General features: G+C 43.7%; 1 protein-coding gene across 1 annotated transcript; it reads right to left on the bottom strand.

The window, feature by feature from the left end:
- Positions 1–1,921: 1,921 nt before the first annotated feature.
- Positions 1,922–5,069, bottom strand: LOC143549283 (uncharacterized). The gene is made up of 4 exons (XM_077040216.1): positions 4,689–5,069; positions 3,914–4,206; positions 3,296–3,806; positions 1,922–2,827 (listed from the first exon to the last, which is right to left on the bottom strand). The coding sequence occupies exons 1-4, from the start codon at positions 5,067–5,069 to the stop codon at positions 1,922–1,924; spliced, it is 2,091 nt and encodes a 696-aa protein (XP_076896331.1).
- Between the last annotated feature and the right edge of the window lie 13,495 nt (positions 5,070–18,564).

Consider the following 18,564-nt stretch of genomic DNA (forward strand, 5'->3'; position numbering starts at 1 on the left):
TTAACTACATTTAGGTCAAAATTTTTTAAGGGTCAAAAAATGGGAATTCTGAGTACTTTTAAAAGTTTGAGAACACATAGATCTATCGTCAAATCTGTTATGGGTTCAAAGTGTTGACTTGAAAATGACAAATAGGTGAAAGTTTGAATTTTAAACATGATTAGGGTTTCAAATTTATTTTCAAGGGCAATTTTGGAAATAATTAAAAGGTTCGGGATTTGGCAAATTGACTATTTTTCCCTCGACTATCAAAATTTAAGAAAAGATTGCGAGTACTTTCGACATGCCACCTCGAGGCCTATGAATGCTTCTAACTTTTATCAAATTTGAAATATTTGTATTAGCATTAACTTCTCATTCAATGGTGATCAAAACGATTTATGGAAATCATGTCATGCAAAACTATGCTCAAATGAAGCAACATATTCACAAAATTGAATGAGTTAACATGTTATTTTTTATGTTGTCATTATGACAAAGTTGAGAAGCCCCACGAAATTTATCAAAATTTTTTCATGGTGTAGCTCAGAAAAACATAGATCTTGAAGAACATCCATCGTTACAATTTAATGTTCTTCTTTCCTTCGATGGATGGTAAACTGATATATATACCAATAAAGGTAACACTTCTTATGTATTTAGGCTGAGTGGTTAGAAGTACTATTGTATGAGAAGTTTTTTTTTCCAAAATTGATTCACAACCAAATTTCTTTCAATTATACATATATGACACCGAGAATGAAATTTTCAATATAAAGAGCGTTATCGGGTACGTTTTTTCACGTGTATTTTTTTTATTGTGTTCATTTAAAAAAATCATTTTTTGATATAAATAAAATCAATTTACGTATACATAGTATAGATACAAACATATATACAATACATTTTTTTTCATGTTACTTAATTATTTGCTTTATTTGTAATTTTATAATCTGGACATCCCGTGTGTGACAAGGGCTCTAAAGCTAGTTACTAAATAAAACGAAATCGATAGATGAAAAACGTACTATAAAACTACTAAAAAAACCAAGTATAAGCAAACCTTCGAAGTCTTGAAGCCATGCAGTTTTCACAATGCATGAATGTGCTCAAAATGATCTCTTGCGACCGGGGAGGCGATGGTGGTTCTTTTGACTCGACTCCACTTTTCTCATTATGGTGGTCTGGTTTGCTTCTTCCTCCACTTTCTTTTCCTCCTTCGGCTTATTTACCGCCTGAAAAACAACTATTCCTTATACAACACATTTCTATTAATTATAAAACTCACGAGTGCTTTGTGTGGTTGGCGGGGAATTTTGTAACTTATAGGCTGTAGCAACTTACTAGTTGATTATCAAGAGCCTTTTGTAATTGCTCTACTACTTGCCGCATTGTTGGGCGTTCTTGTTCGTTCTTCAAACATTGATATGCGATGTCCGAAACACAAGTGACAAAGCTTTGTTTATCTGGTTTTGTAAATCTGAGGGAATGATGCTGCTTAATGTTCCACTCATGTCGTGTCTTTGATCCAAAATAGATAGAAATACTGGCTCATCATTGTAAACCACATGTGCGAGCCTTCCACATAGAACTTCCCATAATACAACCCCAGAAGAGTAAACATCGGATTTTTGCTCATCGATCAGTATGGGCTTGTGAATCAACTATGTTGATCGGTCACCTAGCAATATGTTCAAACTTATGCAGTTCGGGCATATGATCATCTGTGCTTATGTATCCACTATGGTGAGCTTTTTCTGTAGCTCTCCCACAACTTGATCAATTTGTTGCCCATCTCTTAGGAATGACAATGTTGGATCCTGCATCAAAATTAACTTCATCACCCTCAAAAGTACATCAAAGTTATAAAGGTGATCAATATAGGTGTTTAATGCTAAAGATCAATAGAAATATGTAAAACCTGAAGAGAACTGCAACCACTTCAGAGTTGCTGATCAAGTGCCGTTTCTAATTGTTCCACAACCTGCTTCATTGTTGGGCGTTCTTCACCGTTCTTTAGACATTGATAGGCAACGTTTGAAAACGTAACTAACGAATCTGTGCTGATTTGTTTGCGTAAATAGGAAGGAATGACCATATCTAATGTTTGCCTTATGTAATGTTTTCTGACCAAATTAGTCAAAAATCGCCAGTCATCCTTGTATGATCTAACAAACGTTAGCCTACAACAGAGAACTTCAAACAGTACAACCCCAAAAGAGTAAACATCAGATTTTTTTGTGAGATAAAAGGTGTTAATATACTCTGGATCAATATATCCAGGTGTACCACAAGCATTGGTAATAAGATAGGTAGCCTGCATAACGATAGGGGCTACTCTTGATAACCCAAAATCAGAAATTTTAGCATTCCATTTCTTATCCAATAGGATGTTTGCACTTTTGACATCGCGATGGATAATTTGATGTTGAGGTCCAACATCATCATGAAGGTACCTTAAACCACGGGCAGCATCTAGGCGAATATGAAGTCGTTGCATCCATGTAAGATCTTGTGTGTCGAGACTACCATTGCTTTCATATTTATAAACAAGTATCTTCTCCGAATCTTCATCACAAAATCCAACCAGAGAGACAATGTTTTTATGTTTATATACTGAAAGCAAATCAACGTCTATCCTAAATTCGTGGTCTCCCTGCCCTTTCCTACTATCCAACCTCTTTATGGCCATATGGCCATATGTTTCAGATTTGCCTTTATAGACCTCTCCAAATCCACCACCCTTTGTAATGAGATTCTTGTTTGCAAATCCATTAGTTGCCAATGATATCTCTCGGAGAGGAATCTGTAGGTGCTTCACTTCAACGGAAAGAGGCGTGGTTTGAATCTGGAAAAGAAGAAAGACGGACAATATTTAATTAAAAAACTAATCATTCTAATTGCTTTTTGAATTTAAGTTTGATCTGTTGGTGATCACCAATGGTTTACTAAGGACCACTATTTTTTCTATCTGCCTATGCGATCTGCCAATGTTCATCCGCGATTACTACGACCATTAAATTTTTATTTTATTTTTTAAATACTGAATTAAAAATATGACCTTTTTTTTGGGATTTAAGTTTGATCCGTGAATCTTCGTTACACACGTACCTGATTTTCTAGTAACGTGTCTAACAATGAGATTTAAGTCTAAACTCTAGAAAAGGTTTACGTAACTAGCGTGCTTTGGTCAGCTAGTAAAAGATGAAAATCTGACAGCCCAAGCCTTTAAATTGAAGAAAAAGGTGACTAATAAAGGGCTGGATGCCAAAATCAATAAAATTTGTTAGCCACTATGCAGAATGCAACCACTTACCTGTTGATTATCAAGAGTTATTTGTAGTTGTTCCACAACCTGCTTCATTGTTGGACGCTCTTCTACATTCTTCAAACATTGATAGGCAATGTTTGAAAATGTAAGCAACGAAGATGTGTTTATCTGTCTTCTTAAAGAGGAATGAATGATTGTACCCAACGTTTGCGTTCTGTGATGTAATTTGACCAAAAGAGTAAGATATTGGTGCTTTTCATCGTACGATGTATCATGAGCAAGCCTTCCACACAGAACTTCACATAATACAACCCCAAAAGAGTAAACATCAGACTTTTCTGTGAGATAACGAGTATTCGCATACTCTGGATCAATATATTCTGGTGTGCCGCAAGCATCTTCGATAAGATAGGTAGACTTCATATTAGCAGGGCTCGCAATTGACAACCCAAAACTAGAAATTTTAGCTTTCCAGTTCTCATTTAAAAGGATATTTGAGCTTTTGACATTGCGGTGGATAATTCTATTTTGAATTGCAACTTCATCATGAAGGTACCTTAACCCACAGGCAACATCTATGCAAATCAGAAGTCGTTGGATCCAGGTAAGATCTTTGTTGCTCAAATGTCTATCGAGGCTCCCTTTGCTTTCATGCTTATAAACAAGTATCTCTCATCATCTTCATCACAAAACCCAAGAAGAGAGACAATGTTTTCATGTTCATATACTGAAAGCAAATCAATCTCTTTCTTAAACTTGTGGTCACCTTGCCCTTGTCTACGATCCAACCGCTTTACAACGATCTGGCCATATGTTTCAGATATTCCTTTATAAACCTTCCCATGTACACCGCCTGTAATGATATTCTTGTTTGCAAATCCATTAGTTGCCAATGATATCTCTTGGAGAGGAATCTGCAACCGCTTCACTTCAATGGAAAGAGATGTGATGTCCCTCTGGAAAAGAAAAGTGAAACATTTAATCAAAATTTTAATTTTTCTTTTAGGATTTAAGTTTGATCTGTGATCGACCGGATATGGTTTATGGATGACCACAATGCAAAGGTAAGTGGGAAAATTTTGGTAAGCTAGTAAAAGTAAGAAAAAAACTGATGTCAAAGCATTAATAATTATAGAAAGTAAAAGGTGATTAATAAAGGTGTAAAAATCAAACTGCAACTACTTACTAGTTGATTATGAAGAGCCTTTCGTAATTGTTCCATGACCTGCTTCATTGTTGGGCGTTCTTCTACGTTCTTCAAACATTGATAGGCAATGCTTGAAAATGTAAGTAGGGATTTTGTATTCATCTGTTTGTGTAAATAGGAAGGAATGATCCTATGTAATGTGTTTCTTTTGAAATGTTTTTGGGCCAAAATAGTTAAAAATCGACGCTCCTCCTTGTAGGTTGTAACTAGTGCGAGCCTTCCACACAGAACTTCCCACAACACGACTCCAAAAGAGTAGACATCAGATTTTTGGTTGTGATAACCACTAATAGGATAGTCTGGATCTATATATCCAGGTGTGCCATAAGTATTAGAGATAACGAAGGAAGAACTCGTGCTCGCAATTTTAGGATCCCAGCTCTCGTCTAAAAGAATGTTTGAGCTTTTGACATCCCGGTAGAAACGCCCAACATCATCGTGAAGGTACTTTAACCCACGAGCAGCATGTAAGCAAATAGACAATCGCTGGTTCCAGGTAAGATCTTCGTTGCTTACATGTTTGCTGAGACTCCCGTTGCTTTCGTACTTATAAAACAAGTATCTTCTATCCGTCTTCATCACAGAATCCAAGAAGAGAGACAATATTTCCATGTTTATATTTTGAAAGCAAAGCAATCTCTGTCCGGAATTCGTGGTCTCCTTGCCCACGAGCTGAAGAGGTAGGTCCCAGCAGAGCCCAGTTGGACCCACAGGACTCACCTTGAAGAGAGACGTCTGCGCAGAAACCAACTGGATCCGCAGGACCCACCATGCTCAGAGACGTGACGTCCTTACGCGCAGTACGCAAGCTGTTCCCGCAGGAAATGCCTCCCAATGGTGAAGTACTCCGCCTGTTCCCGCAGCTGCGGATACAAGCCATCAGGGAAGGCCACCCGCGCAGCAAGGCTACACGCACAAGGCACTTAGCTCTCAATAATTCAGTAGTCACCTGAAGGAATGAGTAAAGCCGGGAACAATCCCACACAAAGGCGGGAGGGGGAATACTCCCGCCCAAATGAGCCAGTCCGTACGATACTGGAAGATCTTTTGTACTGTACCTGACGAGGTATGGGCAAAAGATCTGACCAGAGATACGACAGCCCATTGACAACAGTATGGCGAGCAGCATGCTCTTGTACTGTATGTCACTATTAGCCGCTACCTACTCACCAACTCCTGTCATACCACGTGCATAGCCTGCAGTTGGTGGAAAAGGAATAGTACACAGCAGGCCTGGTCACTGTCAGCCGCTGCCTACCCACCAACTACCAGCATGGCACGTGCGTAGGCCACAGTTGGTAGAACAGGAATACTATTCAACCGGCTATACCCTCTTGGAAACCTACCTTCGGCTATAAATACCCCAAATGGTATGATCATCTCATCTTATCTTGTATCTTATATCTTATACCTGATATCTGCTCTAGCAATCTCTTAATATACACTTATATTCAAGAGCAATCTAGTCTGATTCTCACGCCGGAGGGTGGTCACAAGGAGGTACCCCCCTTCTCAGTGACGAGCTCACGGTGTCTGTTTTGCAGGTTATCAAAAGAACCATCTTTGCCGGACCTAACCCCTCGTGGGAAACATCTATTTAACCCCCAGATTATCCGTAATCTGCCCGGGGTCGATTAGTGTTTCTTCATTGGCGCCATCCATGCATAAAAGCTAGAACTTCATTTCTTTTCAGTTTTTTCAAACTTCTGGAAAGATGGTTAAAGAAACTCCGGTAACAACAACCCCAGCTACTGAGGGGAATACCGGCGACTACACAGTTTTTACGAACACTACCCCAGTTACCCAAGCTGGGGCAAGTGCAGTAAATAATCGCTCACTGGGATTCACCGATACCCAGTTAGAGAGACAACGAACGAGGCTCCCCCGCTAAACACTCGATGAAGTTAAAGCGTGGGCGGAAGCACGTCAAAAAGAATTCCAAGCTGAGTTGGATGAACGCTTACGTTCACTCCAACAGCCTGAGGAATTCGGAGAGTACTGGGACAATGATTCGAAGGAATCCGATAGTGACGCAAACCCTCGTCATAGGGCGAAAGGGAAGCGTAAGGAAACGGACTCCCAACCGAGAAGGCGTTTTGGAGAAACCTTCAAACCAAAAAACGCAGGTGGAAACCCACGTGACTTCTCCAAAACATTAACACCAACTGCTGCAAAGGCGGGAACGTCCAAATTTGCAAGGGACATTGCGGAAGCAATCGTCCCGAAAAGTGCCAAACAGATGTCCAACATCGGCACTTACGATGGTATATCTGATCCAGACGATCATTTGAACAGGTTCATAGCGGGGGCAACCGTCAGTAGTTGGATGGAACCTACGTGGTGTTACATGTTCCAAATGACGCTTGTTGGGGCAGCTAGAGCGTGGTTCGATCGTCTACCGGTCCACCACATCTACGATTGGGAAGACTTCCAGCAGAAATTTAGCCAACACTTCAGCCAACAAAGAAAGTATACCGAAGAGCAATGGACAATCCTCAAATGCATTCGAGAGGAAGATGAATCTTTGCCAGACTTCATCACTCGCTTCAACTCAAAGAAGCTAAGTCTGGGTAATATTAGCGAAGATCTTGTTCGCGCTGCTTTCATCCAGGGCACGAACGACCCAGAGCTCATCCGCACCTTAACGGGTAAAGATGGCATGCCATCCACATGGGATGCCATCATGACAGCAGCTAAACGCTTTGCGGAAACGGAGAAGCAACTGGGTAGAGATCTCCCCTAGAGCACAAACCTCTACACCCAGAAAACAAGAGAAGACAACGTCCTTACCGCCCGACTAAACAAAAAGCGGAAGCTAGGCATTTGGCAGTCAAGGGTAAACTTTGACACCTCATCCGGCTTGCAACATCGGTTAGGCGGAATGGATAACGTACAGTCGAACCAGAACTCCAGATGGACGCCACTCACCAAAAGCGTCACCGAGATATTCGCCACTGAGGAGCTCCCATGGCCAAAGGCTCCAATAATCCGACATCGTCACAATGCTGATCGGATCAAATACTGTGACTTTCACAGGACAAAAAGCCACAACACTGAAGAATGCACAGACGTAAAGGACATCGTCGAAGCATTTGTCAGAGATGGGACGCTCGCACACCTCGTGGCGTAACGAACGCTGAGCAGGCTGATGCGTGTAGAACCCCAGCTGGGGAAAACACGAATAAAATTGCAGCTTCAATGCCGGAGATTACATACTGCGTAAACAACGAGATCCCGAACCAGGTGCATATCGGCTCGATGGAACTCCCATCACAACAACATGGAAGGGAGCTCAATTACACAGTTTGCATGTAGATCAATTCCAAATTTGTAAAGAAAAGGCCCAGAGCCACTTCTAATGGAAATGATTCTCCTTAGAACATCGACGCTGATGATTTTACATTTATACTTATGAACTTTCCACACGGATATGCCGGTCTTCACCGCATACATAAGTGTGAAAGAAGTCGTTGCGTGGGGAAGGCGGCAAAACCCGCATAAACCCAAAAAACGGCAAACCTTCACGCAGGTCAGTTAAAGGTAAAGTTCAGTCATCCCACTAAATGAAAGTGCCGGTCTATCCGCACGAATCATGATAGAGGAAACTGAACACTAACCTAGTAACAACCGCGCGTCGAACGGTTAATTTATTCAACACTGATATGCCGGTTTTCACCGCATAATTACGTGGAAAGTCGTTGCGTGGGGAAGGCGGCAAAACCCGCATAAACCCAAAAAACGGCAAACCTTCACGCAGGTCAGTTAAAGGTAAAGTTCAGTCATCCCACTAAATGAAAGTGCCGGTCTATCCGCACGAATCATGACAGAGGAAACTGAACACTAACCTAGTAACAACCGCGCGTCGAACGGTTAATTTATTCAACACTGATATGCCGGTTTTCACCGCATAATTACGTGGAAAGTCGTTGCGTGGGGAAGGCGGCAAAACCCGCATAAACCCAAAAAACGGCAAACCTTCACGCAGGTCAGTTAAAGGTAAAGTTCAGTCATCCCACTAAATGAAAGTGCCGGTCTATCCGCACGAATCATGATAGAGGAAACTTAACACTAACCTATTAACAACCGCACGTCGAACGGTTAATTTATTCAACACTGATGCCGGTACTAACCGCATAATTATGTGGAAAGTCGTTGCGTGGGGAAGGCGGCAAAACCCGCATAAACCCAAAAAAACGGCAAACCTTCACGCAGGTCAGTCATAGGTAAACTTTGGTCATCCAACTAAATGAAAGTGCCGGTCCTAACCGCAAAAATCATGAGAGGAAACCGAACCTATTGACAACCGCGCGTCGAACGGTTAACTTATTCAAAATACTTTAGAAAATTTCTAACAGAAGGATGAGGAAAACCTCCACGCAGGTTAGATGTAGGTAAAGTTTAGCCATCCTACTAAGTGCAAGTGACGGTCCTACCCGCACAATCACGAAAGAGGAAGCAAAACTTCAACCTATTATCTACCACGATCAAATGTTAACTTATTCTAAACACTTAGAAAATTTCTAAAAAGATGAGGAAAACCTCCACGCAGGTCAGATATAGGTAAAGTTTAGCCATCCTACTAAGTGCAAGTGACGGTCCTACCCGCACAATCGCGAAGGATGAAGCAAAACTTCAACCTATTATCTACCACGTTCAAATGTTAACTTATTCTAAACACTTGGAAAATTGCTAATTTAAACTAAAGTATGCATGAGCAAGTCATATAACGTTTATAAAGCAAGTCATCCAGTGAAAGTAGCGGTCTTACCCGCACAAAGATTTATATTTCATAATATTCATTACAAGAATGGCCGGGTAACTACCCGCCTACAAGAATATAAATCTATACAAGCTAAACCTATCCTAACAGTGGGAAGGGATCTTCAGGATCAAGCTTCAGGACCACTTCCACTTGGACCAGCACCATCAGTAGAGCGTGGCGGTTCAAGGAAAGCTTTAAGGATAGCTAGCCCATCTTCAGCAGCAGCAACTTCGTTCACCTTCTCCACCACCGGATGCGGGAAGGCGGCATACTGATTCACTGCTTGGTCATAAACAGCTTCAGTATCCACATCATACAAAGGGAAGTTGGAAGGCGGGATGCCTTTCTCAACGAACCCTAGACCAAGCCGGAAGCCGGCCTTTTCCCCATCCTCATGAGAAGCGTTGAGGGCTGCGCTCATGGCATCGTCGTATGATGTGTCCGTGAAGACTCGATGCACAACCTACAAAAAAAAAATATACAAGTATCAAAACCTTTTCTATTTACAAAGAAAAGCGTGAAGACATTATGAAGCTAAGCTTACCTGAGACAACGCTTCTCGAAGAAGCCATTCCTTGGTAACCAGAGCTTCCTGGAGGGCAGCTTGAGCTTGGTTACGGGCGCGTTCGGCTTCACTTTTGTTAAGGTTGGCAAGCAACACTTCTTTAGCCGCAGCCTCTTCAACGCCCTTTAGCTTCCGCTCAGTGTGGTCAAGCACGCCCCTCTGGTCCAAGATCTCTTGGAGCTTCTTGGCGTCTTCCATCGCCAAGGCATCATGAGCCTGTTGGAGCGCCTCTAGTTTGGCTTTAAGTTCCTTATTCTCGAGGCGTAGAGGCTCAGCAACAGCTTTAGCCTTGGTGGCCCTCTCGGTTGCGTTCCGTGCGGTTTCCTTAGCCAGCCGAAGCTGTTCGTTAACAGCTTGGGCAGCCTTGGAACGGGCCTCGAGACGGGCCTGAACATCAACCTCAAGGGCCTTGAAGGCCTTCTCCTTCTCCGCAGCCACTGCGATAAGCCTCTTGTTCTCCTCCCGGACAGCCCGCGCCTGAGCTACTTCTTGAATACGAGCTGCTTTTAACTTGTCGTTTTCACGACAAAGCAGCTCGACGCGCGGCTGCATCCGGGCCAGGAGAATCCGAAGCTCATTGGTTAGCCTACCCTCCTGGTAGCTAGCCATTGCTTCCCCCAACGCACCACTGGGATCTGCGTGACGAGCCCACTCCACGCACTCCACAGGCGTGCGAAGGGTTGTTCCTCGGCGGATGTTCCATCGTGGAACATACACTTCATTGGAATCCGACACTGCAAAAAACAAAAAGCAGTTAGGAAAAGATGATATATAAAAAAAAAAAAAAGGCCAAAAGAACCCTACGCACCTGTAGGGTCGACAACAGGCCGATAGCCGCTAAACCCATCACCTGAACCCAAGGGAAATCCATCCAAGAGGTCAGGCAGATGGGAAGGGGGGCAGAGGTTGGCGAGAAGCCCCAAGCATACCTGAAGGATCGGCCGTAGCTGCCGACGTCGGAGGAGGCATAGACGCCGCCGCGGTAGAAACCAACGGAGGTGAACTCACCGGAGGTGAACTCACAACCGTGGTCGCCGCTGCGGAGGTACCCGCAGAAATAGTCACCGCCGGCTCAGTAAAAGATTCAGTAAATATGGCACTGACAGCCGGCGGAGATGTCATCGCAGTTGGAACAGTTGGCTCAACTGGGTGAGCAACTGAACCAACAACTGAAGCAGGCGCAGCCGCCTGGGTCATCGCCTCAGGTAGGTTGACCAAACCTACCGTCATGGATCCGGAGGTGCTCCTCCCCGCTCCACCCTGGAATGCGGTAGCATCTACGCCTGCACAAAGAAGATATAAGTATATTGGCGGAAAGATATGAAGTTAAAAAATAAAGGAAGTTTGTACTTACGGGTTTTCTTGAGCCTAAAAGTGCGAACAGGCGGGGACGAACCCGATGGAGCCGGCCTCTTAACGCCGCTCACCGTCGTTGTCCTGGGCTGCTCGGAGGTGACGGTCGTCTCAGCCTCCGGAGCAGTGGTCTTAGCACCACCAGGGTTCCCCGCCACCTCCTCGCTTTCGGTCTCTGAATCAGACCGATGCACCGGATCGGCAGTGGAGGCAACCTTCGCCTTCCCGCCGGCAGCCTTCTTCTTCCGCACCAACGGAGGACCATCTGCGGATTCCTCATCAGAAGATGACAAAATTAGAGGAATTCCAGCAGAGGTTTCAGCATTGAGAGGTCGAGGGTTGAATAACGCCTTACCTGGCCGCTTGGCGCTCAGAATAGGGTGGCCTGGCGGGTAGACCTCCACAAACCGATCCCTCGTTTGCTCCAAGATGGGCAACTCGTTCTCATCGAGAGCACGAGTACCCATCCGAGCGGGACCATCACTCTCCCGCGGCTGCAGGAGAGACTGCAAATCGTTTCCCTCTGAAAATAAACAGGAAAGAAGTTAGAAGAGATTCTAAATCAACAAAAAGAAATGAAGCATACCGTAAGGGACAGAGTTCAAACCGTATTCAAGGACGATCGGGATCTTTTGCGCCTCCGCATCCTTCCACACCCGGCTCATCCCGAGCATCACCATCCCGGACTCCGCAAAGCGGTAAACCGGAGATTGGACTCGGGAAATCTTTGAGAACCATTCCGCCTCCTGGTAGTTGGAGGCGTGAAGGCTGGGGAGTGCTTGCCCATTCTTGAACTTCATGGCAAGGGGGATGGCGCGAGCGGAGATATAAAAGAACTCCCGCTTCCATGAACGAAGACTGCGCTCGGTTGCGCAAATCTTCAAACCCTTGATCCGGGTTATCAGAGTATACCACCCCTGGATGCACCTCCAAGAGTAGAAGGTCATCAGGCGGTCGACGAAGGGCTCAACGCCCAGAATCCGGCACACCCACTCGAAGTGGCGAATCTTCGCGATCGCCATCGGGTGTACCTCGGTCAGGTGTACACCGTGCCTCTCCAGAACACGGTACACAAACTTCGTCAAGGGGAACCTAAGATTCCCATAGACAAAGAATGCAGCATATACCCCGATCTTGCCTCTGGGGGCATCATACACCGTCTGGTGAGGTTCAGGAAACTCAGGCTCGAAAGACTCGGGCATGAACTTCCTGACGATGTACTGATATAGATCGACAGGCAGAGCACACTGGCACTCGCCAGCAGTACTCTTGTCATCCTTGTCGGACGTGGATGACGGGTTCTCGGCGTACACCCCAGCCTCCTCGGCTGTAGCCTCAAGATCGTGAGCAGAAGACATCTTGCAGGTATGAAAGAAGAGAACAATTTCAAGAGAATGCTCGACTGAAAAGGTGAGTATTCGCCGGAAATCGTTTTGAAGATGAAGAGAAAAGTGAAAGTGTGGATTATAAAGGACCCTCTCCTCCTTTATATACTAATCGCAATCAATGCGATGAATTTAATGCGGAAGAGAGAGAAATCGCAGGTGCAATGAAACTATGACACGTGGCAAAGAGCAAGCTGGCAACAGCTGTTGAAAGGACGCGTGCCATTAATTTCGCGGCCACGCGCCCGAAAAATCGCGCCCACGCGCCTGAAAAAGCGTCTGGAATGACCATGTACTGTCACGTCACCATAACTTCCTGCACGTCCTGACACAGTCAGAAGAAACCGTCGGACGACGTTTCAACAGTTTGGACTGTTCTTATCCTTTCACCAACTCTTCGAATTTCAAAATTTCAAAAAGATTCAAAAGTAAGCGGGAAAATACCCCTTACCTTGGCAACCAAGTAACTGTAAGACATGTGCGAGTACAGTGTTAAGGCAAAACCCTTCACATACTTAGCACCTGCAGGGAATTGAAGCCAAGAATACCTCGGCGACCAAGTAACTATAAGATGGGTGCGGGTACAGTGTTAAGGCAAAACCCTTCACATACTTAGCACCCGCAGGGAATTGACGCCAGGAATACCTTGGAAGTAAAGTAACCGTAAGACGAGTGCGGGTACAGTGTCAAGGCAAAACCCTTCACATACCTAGCGCTCCGCAGGGAATTGAAACCAAGAAGGATCTTCTGGGCAATGCTTGCGGAAACGGGAATAACATCCCCGCATAGCGGGAACGTCGAGAACTACATTGTTTGAAGCTTCAAGATGGAATTGGTGGTTTTAACATAATTGATCACTATGTTCAAAACTACCAAAACCTCATGGAGAATCCACACAAGTGTGACTCAACGCTCCTGACTTGCGAGGAGGTTACAGACCTACCCGCATCATACCCAAAGATCAAGCAGTAAAGTCGGGAATTTCTGCAAGTGACATAAGGACTTCCGCGGGAAGAATCCCCATGGAAAACCTTAAAACTAAACCCTTTTCAAAAACCCTTTGCTTAAGTCCAAAAGTTCACCTCACTTATTAAACACTCATGAGAAGAACATTGGACTGGGGAGACTTGAAGAGGTAGGTCCCAGCAGAGCCCAGTTGGACCCACAGGACTCACCTTGAAGAGAGACGTCTGCGCAGAAACCAACTGGATCCGCAGGACCCACCATGCTCAGAGACGTGACGTCCTTACGCGCAGTACGCAAGCTGTTCCCGCAGGAAATGCCTCCCAATGGTGAAGTACTCCGCCTGTTCCCGCAGCTGCGGATACAAGCCATCAGGGAAGGTCACCCGCGCAGCAAGGCTACACGCACAAGGCACTTAGCTCTCAATAATTCAGTAGTCACCTGAAGGAATGAGCAAAGCCGGGAACAATCCCGCACAAAGGCGGGAGGGGGAATACTCCCGCCCAAATGAGCCAGTCCGTACGATACTGGAAGATCTTTTGTACTGTACCTGACGAGGTATGGGCAAAAGATCTGACCAGAGATACGACAGCCCATTGACAACAGTATGGCGAGCAGCATGCTCTTGTACTGTATGTCACTATTAGCCGCTACCTACTCACCAACTCCTGTCATACCACGTGCATAGCCTGCAGTTGGTGGAAAAGGAATAGTACACAGCAGGCCTGGTCACTGTCAGCCGCTGCCTACCCACCAACTACCAGCATGGCACGTGCGTAGGCCACAGTTGGTAGAACAGGAATACTATTCAACCGGCTATACCCTCTTGGAAACCTACCTTCGGCTATAAATACCCCAAATGGTATGATCATCTCATCTTATCTTGTATCTTATATCTTATACCTGATATCTGCTCTAGCAATCTCTTAATATACACTTATATTCAAGAGCAATCTAGTCTGATTCTCACGCCGGAGGGTGGTCACAAGGAGGTACCCCCCTTCTCAGTGACGAGCTCACGGTGTCTGTTTTGCAGGTTATCAGAAGAACCATCTTTGCCGGACCTAACCCCTCGTGGGAAACATCTATTTAACCCCCAGATTATCCGTAATCTGCCCGGGGTCGATTAGTGTTTCTTCACGAGCCAACCTCCTTACGGCTATTCTGCCGTGCTTTTCAGATATGCCTTCGTATACGTTCCCAGATCCACCCTTTCCAATGATATTTTGGTCTGCAAATCCATTAATATGTGCTGGAGAGGAGTCCTCAAGTGCTCCACATCTTTCTTGGAAGACATATTTATGAACCTTGATTTAACTATGTGTAAATGTGTTAATTTGAAGGCAAAATTGATTCAGAGAAACAAAGAAAGGTAGGTGACAAAGAGTCATACACTAGTGGTGACGAAGGAGAACACGTTAATAATTAAGTAATGATTCCAAAGGCTTGGGGGGGGGGGGTAAAAAGCCCCACTACCCGCAGTGGGGTATGGCAGGAAAAAAAATGACGTTTTTAGCTCCTCTGCTACGGATGCATTGATAGGCGTTTTAAGTGATTGGAGAGGCCGGATGAGATATTTTCCGGTAAGAAATGGATAAGATGAGAGTGTGTGAATTAAATGTGGCAATAATGTAGTGTAATAATGCTGCAAATGCACGTTACTTTCTAAAAGTGATTGATGTATGGAATCATTTCTTTTTATTATATAGATATTTCTTCTTTTTGTGTAAAATAGAAAGTACCAGTTTTTTTTTTCTTTTTTTAAACAAAAATTTCTGGTCGTTTGTTACATTTCCTTATTTAAATTTTATATATTTTAAAAATAATTTATATACTTTATATTTTTATATTTTTTTAAGTATTTTTATATACCTAAAACGCTCTATAGTGGCTCTATATTACAGAAATGGTATTTTTTTTTCCATATCATACACTACGACGTCATTGGCAGTAAACAAAGTTATGTTATAGGTATTTTATTGTAAAAAAATTGAAAGTTATGATTACTATAGATTACTATTAGACTATGTGTTGTGGCCAACAAACATGGGCGCTAGTGGCTAGCCCTTGCCACGCTGGTCAGGCCCGGTTTTTGGGCTATGCAAACCATGCAATGGCACGAGGCCCAAAAATGCAAAGGGGCCCAAAGACTTTTAAGGCTTTCATATATATATATATACACAGGCCTAAACCCAATTTAAGCCCAAACTATTCCTATAATAAACTCACTCTCGCAGTCTTGTTTACATAACACACCCTCTCTCCTCTCTTTCCCTCTCTAGATCTCTGAACCTCCATCGTTCACCTTCAAAATAATAAGATATTCCATCGTTAACGACATCCTCGTCGGCGTCTATCCACTGCTGACGCCTATAACCATCTTCGGTGCTGGCTTCTCCATTTGCACATTCACAGCTTGCATACCCCGTACGTGAGTGCCGTTGGTGAGCGGTTTCCGGGTGTAGCGGCGGTGTAAGGAGGACGTACGGAGTCTTTCCGACAGCAATTGAACTCCGTTGTCACTGTTTTCCGGCTGTTCTGCAACTTGCAGCCATGATATTATTAATCGATTGCATTGATTTTGTATAAATCAAATAGTTTAGAACTTTATGTTAGGATAAGAAAGGCATACCTGGTGATAATTTGTTAATTATTTGGTATTCAATTTGTGTTTATGATAATTTGTTTATTTTTTATATTCTCATATATATAAGATAGCCTCAAAATTCGCTTAATTAACTTCGATCATTTTGATACACTATTTTTTTTTGTTTATTTTATAACAGTTATATTTGTATTGTGGGTTTTTTGATATATAATTGATGGGTTTATATTATGAGGAGGCCCTGTTGGTGCATAAATGTCAGTAGTTCATAGTCTAGTGTCTGTAATCGAGTCTGTATTGTTATTTATGTTTTTGTTTAAAGCGAAGTTGTTAACAAGTTCGCCTAGGCGAACTTGTTGAACAAGCGAAGTTATGGACAACTTCGCCTGAACATATCAGGCGAAGTTGTCGTGTATATAAATACAAGCTTACGGCTTGGTTTAGGTTGGTTGTTCAAGTTAGTCGTTTGAGTCGATCGAGTTGACGTGAGTCTGTAATAGTGATATCGTATCACGTGTTCGGTTATCAATATAACGTGTTCGTTTATCGTATCGTGTTTGTTTGATTTGCTTTCTACACTCGTAACGATCTACGCAGGGATTCCGCACCTGAGTAGACCGCGATATCTCGTGTGATCCGTCCAGGGAACCTACAATTGGTATCAGAGCTTTTGCTCGATTGTGTGGTTCGGGATATTCACGCGGGTGTAGATTTCGTCCCGTTTCGACTATTCGCGGGACGTGTTTTCGTGTTTCTAAGTCAATCTTACCTACTACCACAGTATTCAAGCCTTTGCACCATCAAAAACCTTGTTAAATCCAGATTCCAGATCTTCAAAAACGTCCGTGTTCATCAGGCGAAGTTGCCGTCACTGTACGTAGGGTTTCGGCGAAGATATAAGGTTAAGCGAAGTTATCCACAACTTCGCCTACCTTCTCAAGTTCGCCTGTATCAGCGAAGTTATCTACAACTTCGCCTCATTCCTAAGTTCGCTTACCTTAAGCGAAGTTAAGAATCAGCGAAGTTAATCAGCAGAGTTATCAGCGAAGTTCTTCAGCGAAGTTCTCTACAACTTCGCCTACTTCAAGCGAAGTTATCCGTAACTTCGCCTACAGTACTTAAAAAAAAAACTTTTAACTTTTCAGGTTTCTTACTTTTCGGGAAAGATGTCGTCGATCAACATCTCTGAGTTAGTGAAGATGGAAGTTGAAGCAGGGTCGGCTACCAAGGCCCCAAGATTGCTGAAGGGAACCGATTTCGTTGCATGGAAGGATCGGTTCATACAGTACGTCAAATACCAGGATGCGAAGATGTGGGTATGCATCCAGGATGGGTATATTCCACCAATTATGGAGTATGAAGGTCGTGACCAAATCAAGAAGTATAGTAAAATGGAAGAAGAAGAGAAGAAGATGTATGAGGCTGAGAGCAAGGCTCATGCTGCTATTACCATGGCTCTTCCACAGGAGATCCTTCATACTTTTAGGAAGTACACTTCAGCAAGGGAGCTTTGGGAAGCCCTTGAGAGCAGATTTGAAGGAAATGTAGGAATCCGGGCTTCAAAAATAAAACTGCTCAAGACCCAGTTCTCAGTCTTCAAGTATTTGAAGAATGAATCATTAGATGATATCATCACTCGATATTATCATCTGATGACTGAACTGAGCAACTATTCCATTTCTTACAGAGAAGAAGAGATAGTTGAGAAGCTTTTGGATGCTCTCCCACCAAAATGGGAGATGTACACTGTGCTGATGAGGGAAGACAAGGACTTTCCCACTTATGATCTCGAAACGACAGTCAACAAGCTCAGGACCTTTGAGCTTAACATGGTAAGAAAGGAGACATCTATGGATCAGGTTCAAGATCCAAGTATGTATGGAGCTAAAGTCAACACTAGCTCAGGCTCAAAGACTGAATCGGCTGCTTACTACTCGAAGGGAGAGTCGGGCCCCAACTCATCACATGAGGGGCATGTGTCAGTTAACACAAATGGGGATGTTTGCTATGTAGCAGCTGAATCTAGTGGTTCTCAACCCCAGGCAAGCAAGTGTAGTTGCTCTTCAAGTGCTCCCAGCAACAACTACTCCAAGATGCCTATGAGTGTCAAGTCTGCTGAAGAGCAGTTTGGCCTCTATGCTTCTTTCATTGCTTCCTATGAGAACTATATTCAAGGGAAGATTGTTGATCCAGCTATGTTGGATGAAGATTACGATCAGATTGATGCTGACGATATGGAAGAAATGGATCTACAATGGCAGATGGCCATGATTGTAAGGAGGGTGAAGAGGTTTATGAATAAGACCGGTAGAAAGTTTGTCGGAGGACGACCAGGGTTCGACAAGTCAAAGGTAAGGTGCTACAATTGTCAACAAAACGGTCACTTCGCAAAAGAATGTAGGAATGAGCGTGTAGAACGAAGTCAAGGAAAGTCTACACAGCATAATGAGGGAAGAAAAGATTATAGTGCCATG

This window comes from Bidens hawaiensis, unplaced genomic scaffold (genome assembly GCF_021521415.1).
Source record: "Bidens hawaiensis isolate Kalapana, Puna unplaced genomic scaffold, B.hawaiensis_p1.1 tig00015453_1, whole genome shotgun sequence".
NCBI lineage: Eukaryota > Viridiplantae > Streptophyta > Magnoliopsida > Asterales > Asteraceae > Bidens > Bidens hawaiensis.

Coding starts and splice junctions, on each gene's coding strand:
- LOC143549283 (XM_077040216.1), bottom strand. CDS start 5,069: ATGGAAATATTGTCTCTCTTCTTGGATTCTGTGATGAAGACGGATAGA. Junction 4,207..4,688: donor TTGGAGTCGTGTTGTGGGAA/GTTCTGTGTGGA, acceptor TTTCTTTTCCAG/AGGGACATCACATCTCTTTC. Junction 3,807..3,913: donor GAAGATGATGAGAGATACTT/GTTTATAAGCAT, acceptor CTGTGGGTTAAG/GTACCTTCATGATGAAGTTG.